The sequence below is a fragment of the Etheostoma cragini genome, chromosome 3 (genome assembly GCF_013103735.1).
Source record: "Etheostoma cragini isolate CJK2018 chromosome 3, CSU_Ecrag_1.0, whole genome shotgun sequence".
Classification (NCBI taxonomy): Eukaryota; Metazoa; Chordata; class Actinopteri; order Perciformes; family Percidae; genus Etheostoma; species Etheostoma cragini.
This window is the reverse complement of record NC_048409.1, coordinates 13,038,400-13,043,083: the sequence shown is the minus strand read 5'-3', so window position 1 is coordinate 13,043,083 and position 4,684 is coordinate 13,038,400. Positions and strand designations below refer to the sequence as shown.

The 4,684-nt window shown below is 38.3% G+C and overlaps 1 protein-coding gene across 1 annotated transcript in view; it reads right to left on the bottom strand.

The window, feature by feature from the left end:
* ppp2r1bb (protein phosphatase 2, regulatory subunit A, beta b) overlaps window positions 1-4,684 on the bottom strand; it is a 14,054-nt gene that overhangs the window by 3,710 nt on the left and 5,660 nt on the right. Inside the window, exons 9-11 of the mRNA XM_034867842.1 lie at window positions 3,752-3,886; window positions 1,109-1,282; window positions 910-970 (exon numbers count right to left, since the gene is read on the bottom strand). Coding sequence (XP_034723733.1) covers window positions 910-970; window positions 1,109-1,282; window positions 3,752-3,886 — 370 coding nt within the window. The remainder of the gene's footprint in view (window positions 1-909; window positions 971-1,108; window positions 1,283-3,751; window positions 3,887-4,684) is intronic.

The following is a 4,684-nucleotide window of genomic DNA, read 5'->3' as shown; positions in this document are numbered from 1 at the left end:
CCACACACCCCCCACCCACCCCCACCCCACAATGATGCAACCCAGCTTGCCCTTTGTCCTCAATAGCGAGCATGAGTGTGTGTCTCTAATTGGAGAACTTGATGTGAAGAGAACACTATATACTCTGAGTGAAGAATTTATGCAAAAGACTATGTTCCAGGTTATGTAATGGAGCGGTGTGTGTTGTGTGGCTCTACGGTAACCCAGCTTTTCCAGGAACTGACTAAGGTCTCAACCCAACAGTTAAAACTGCTGGGTAAAGCCCGGGGCAAACCAACTCAGATGTAAGCTCGGCCACAGTGACGCAACTGTGATTCCTAACCGTTAAATACGAGATAAATCCACAGCATGAATTGCAGGTTGTTGTATACAATAGGCCTGCACGATTCGGGGAAAAATATGAATTACGATTTTTTAGCTTAGAAGTGATATCCCAATTCTCTGCCACGATTTATTTTTGACCATGACAAAACAAAAAAGCTTCAAGCATTGCAGCGCTTGGGACCGCTTTAAAACCCATTTCATACACTGTTTAAAACTCACAGAAGAAGGTAGTAGTGTTTTGATGCAGTTTGCTCGTAAAATTAAATGAGAATCTAAGTCAATAAAATACGTGAACAAGGCAAATCAAGATGGTGTCTTTTCAATTAGTTGAGCAGGCCTAGTATGCAAGAACAATGTTAAACTAAGTAGGTTAAGCAATGCATAGAGAACTGATGCCAGTGTTTTAAGAACTTAAAACTAGAAACAAGGCCCACATTTGCAAGACTTTTGTCAAAGAAGCGGTCTATGTAAGCATTTCTGTTCAAGCAACCACCTGCAAAATGCATGTTCTATGTCATTACACAAACAATGTGTTAATATCTGATATAACTCCTTTGAAAGCATTTACCCATTAAAATGCCTTACCGTGGTCAATAAGCCAGGCCATACAAAGGGTGTTGAGCTTCTCATCAAAGAATTCCACTCCCTGAGAAAACAAGGTCACAGTGTAATTAGAGCGCTTTCCTGATGTCTACAGACAAATTAGGCCTGATTGTCTGGCTGCACATTGCTAATATTTCTGGTTCTACACATGGTACTAATACAAAAAAACTCCATGACTCACCAGCTGTCCTGCCAACAGAGGCATGTACTCTATGATGGCGAGGCGGACCCTCCACTTTGCATCCTCGGCCAGCTCCACAATGGCCGGCAGCAGTGACTGGGAGAGCTGACGGATGCCAATCACCTCGTTCACACAGTCTAGGTTGGAGATGATGTTGAGACGCACCTCAGGGCACTGTGACAGAAGAATTATTAAGATGAGCAAGTAAAGCTTATGGCAGCATGCTTTCGTTACAAAGTATTAGACAAATCATAAAAAGCATTGAGTTCAATTGGAATTAACAGAGACAACGGGTCAAAAAGAAAGGTTAATAGCATCTGTGTGTACCTTAGGGGGGCATTATAGTACCGGAGGTATAGGATATGGAACATGCATAAAGTCATATTCTGTTCTTGTTATCCAATTACAGTGCAATGCTTGTTGTAACATGTTAGCAACAACTCCCTCTACAGTCTCCTTAAAAGTTATACTGGATTGAATATATAAGAGTTTAATGAGTTTTTTTGCAACATGTAGGCTACAGTTGTTCTAGATTAACCTGTTAAATTAGCTGATGAATGTCCTTGTACGTTCTTTTAAAACCAAGCCCATTATAACTTTATGCAGACTCTTACTGCAGAACAAAATTTTTTTGTTATCCAATTACAGTGCATTGCTTGTTGCAACATGTTAGCAACAACTCCTTCTACAGTCTCCTCAAAAGTTATACTGGATTGAATGAATGAAAATAAATAAATAAATAAATAAATATATATATATATATATATATATATATAAGAGAGTAATGCGTTTTTTCCCCCCAATGTTTATTAATTATAGACAGAATCTGTGCACCTACTATTTATGGTAAATTGTTCTATCATCTTTTATTGTAACTATGTATGCCACTATTAATTACACCCCCAACCGGAGCAGTCAGACACTGCTTACCAAGATTCGGGTGGGTCCAAGGTTTCTTCCTAAAAGGGAGATTTTCCTCGCCACTGTTGCACTAAATGCTTGCTCTGGGGGGGGGGGGGATTACTAGAGCTGTTGGGTCCTTGTAAAATATAGAATGTGTTCCAGACTTACTCTATCTGTAAAGTGTCTTAAGAGAACTCTTCTTATGAATTGATACAATAAAGAAAATTGAAATGAATTGAAACCAAGACAACTGTAGTACCTCTTATTACCAGGCTTGTTTTGAAGGTCTTGCAACGATTACTCTCAGTCAAATCTAATAGAATGGGACTGTCATTTCAACTTCCCTTTTCACCAAACAAACCAAACAGGGCAACTTAGGGACCCAAATTATTGGAAGCGACACTTGTCTCTTTACAAATCCTATTCATCTCATGAACCTGATGAACCATTATCTAAATTTGAAAGTTTTTAGCACTACAATGAACAACGCTAGCACTGTTTTACTCTCTCCAAAGTGCAAATTGTTTGTCTCAGGCCAAACCATAAAAAAATAAAATGAACGTCCAAATAGTTTTGTCTACATACTATAACATAGGCCTAATGTTTATATACAAGAGCCTTAAATGGAGATTTGCTTTAAGACAAAATTTGGGCAGGATATTAACTGGAACAAAAAAAATAAAAAATATTCACTTATTTCAAAAAACAAAATCCCAAGCCCTAAACTGCGCACTGATTTTACACTCAGTCAGGCTTGTTAACTAAGTAGGAACCAAGAAGTAGCCAGATTAGGCACTGTAACAATGTGAAATAATTTGGATTTTAAATGAAAGCATGTCTGCAGAACATTCTCCATTTAGCTCCCATTAAACTGTCCTCGGCACCTTGAATTATTGAAATTTGCAAGTCAAAGCTGTCAGTTTGGACATAAATCTAATTAGACACTCTTGGTCCTGTGTTTGTGCTGTAAGGAAATAGGGCCATCTTTAAATAGGACTAAAGAAAGCAGTGAAAGAACAGAAAGCATCAAGCCTTCCAAAACATGTAAATACATCTGTGACTGACCTGTCATACTCATGTCCAATCTAAATATCCTAATTAATGTCATCGAACTAGATTTATGGGACAAGATGTGACTAAGCTACTGTTGTTCTAGATCAACCAGTTCAATTAGCTGATGAATGTCCTTGTACATTCTTCCTCTAAAACCAAGCCCATTATAACTTTATGCAGACTCATACTGTAGAACACATTGTTCAATGCCAAATCAAATAATTTTAAAAAGGTATGTCTAATACTGACAATTCAAAAAAATAACAAATGCAAATAACAGAAATTGATAAAAGGGTGTGTCCAATTTCACAACAAAACTATGACTAAATGCATCTAGCAATAACTTATCCAGTTGCACTGAGTCCAGCTTTTCATTATGCTTTACTCCAGACACAGCAATTCAGTCTTCTAATTGTAAGGTTTCAGTCTAGCGACCAACTGCATGAATCATCTTCCTACCCAGCCAGGTGGCAGCGAGGTACATCTCGTGGCTGCAGCCAAGTGGCTTCACCCTGTCTCAGATATGCTAATCACTAAAAGGCCAAAGAAGTTGGCCGCACTTCACACAAAGCTTTTGTTGTGAATGTTACCAACCTAAACAGTGCCTTAAGGATTTCCAAAGCCAGCTGTGTAAAAGAAAAAAGAAAAAAATTGAGGCCCATGATTACAAGTCTGCATTTCCTTTACCTCGTCCTTGAGCTGAGCCAGGAAGAGAGGCAGTAAGTGCTCTATTGTGTTGTCCTTGCCCAGAATGGTCGAAAGACCCATTATAACTGAGGCCAGGGCTGACTTCACATGCTGGTTTGTGTCTGAAACAAGTTCCTGGGGAGAGAAGGGACAGACAGGAGACTGAGATCAGCACAAACAAATAGTTAAGGCAGAAGGTGCGTAAATAAACATAAACACTACTGCTATGGGTCATATTTACAACACACTAGAGGGAGGGAGTCTATAATCTACATTTGTGTAAATATGCAGCAGAGTGGATGTAATACTATTGCAAACAGTCATTGCAGTTAAATACTGTAGGTGGAATAACCTTAAATATGATGTAGACAGACTAAGAAATATCCTAATATGATGATGGGGCACAAATAATTTTTTGATTATATCCATTATTCAGTCATGCTGACTGATCGAATATATAAAACGTAACCAATAAAACAAATACTACATGAAGCTTTGATTAAAAAATAAGTGCTAAAAATAATTGTAGGACTGGTTTGTTGCTACCTGTATGCATAGCCTTGTTCCACAGTTAATGTTTGTTGCTACCTTTATATCCTTGTTCCATAGTTATGTTAACAGGATTAGCACAATGAACCTTTGTGAGATCTGTATATTTTACAAACCATAATCTTTAGATCCAGGAATTTTAAGGCAGGTCTAGCTGTACTGTACTGAGAACATTAGTAATTTAAAATATTGGCAATGACATAAGATTTTTTGATCAGTAGCACTAAGACTGAACTTATTGTTGAACAAAAACAGTGCCATCTGCTGTTCAAAATCAGACTAACATTGCCATACAGCATATTGTCATATGGCGTTTTTCCACTGCTGGTAACAGCTTGCCTCGGCTCGCCTCGGCTCGCCTCGGCCCATTATACTTCCGTTTTC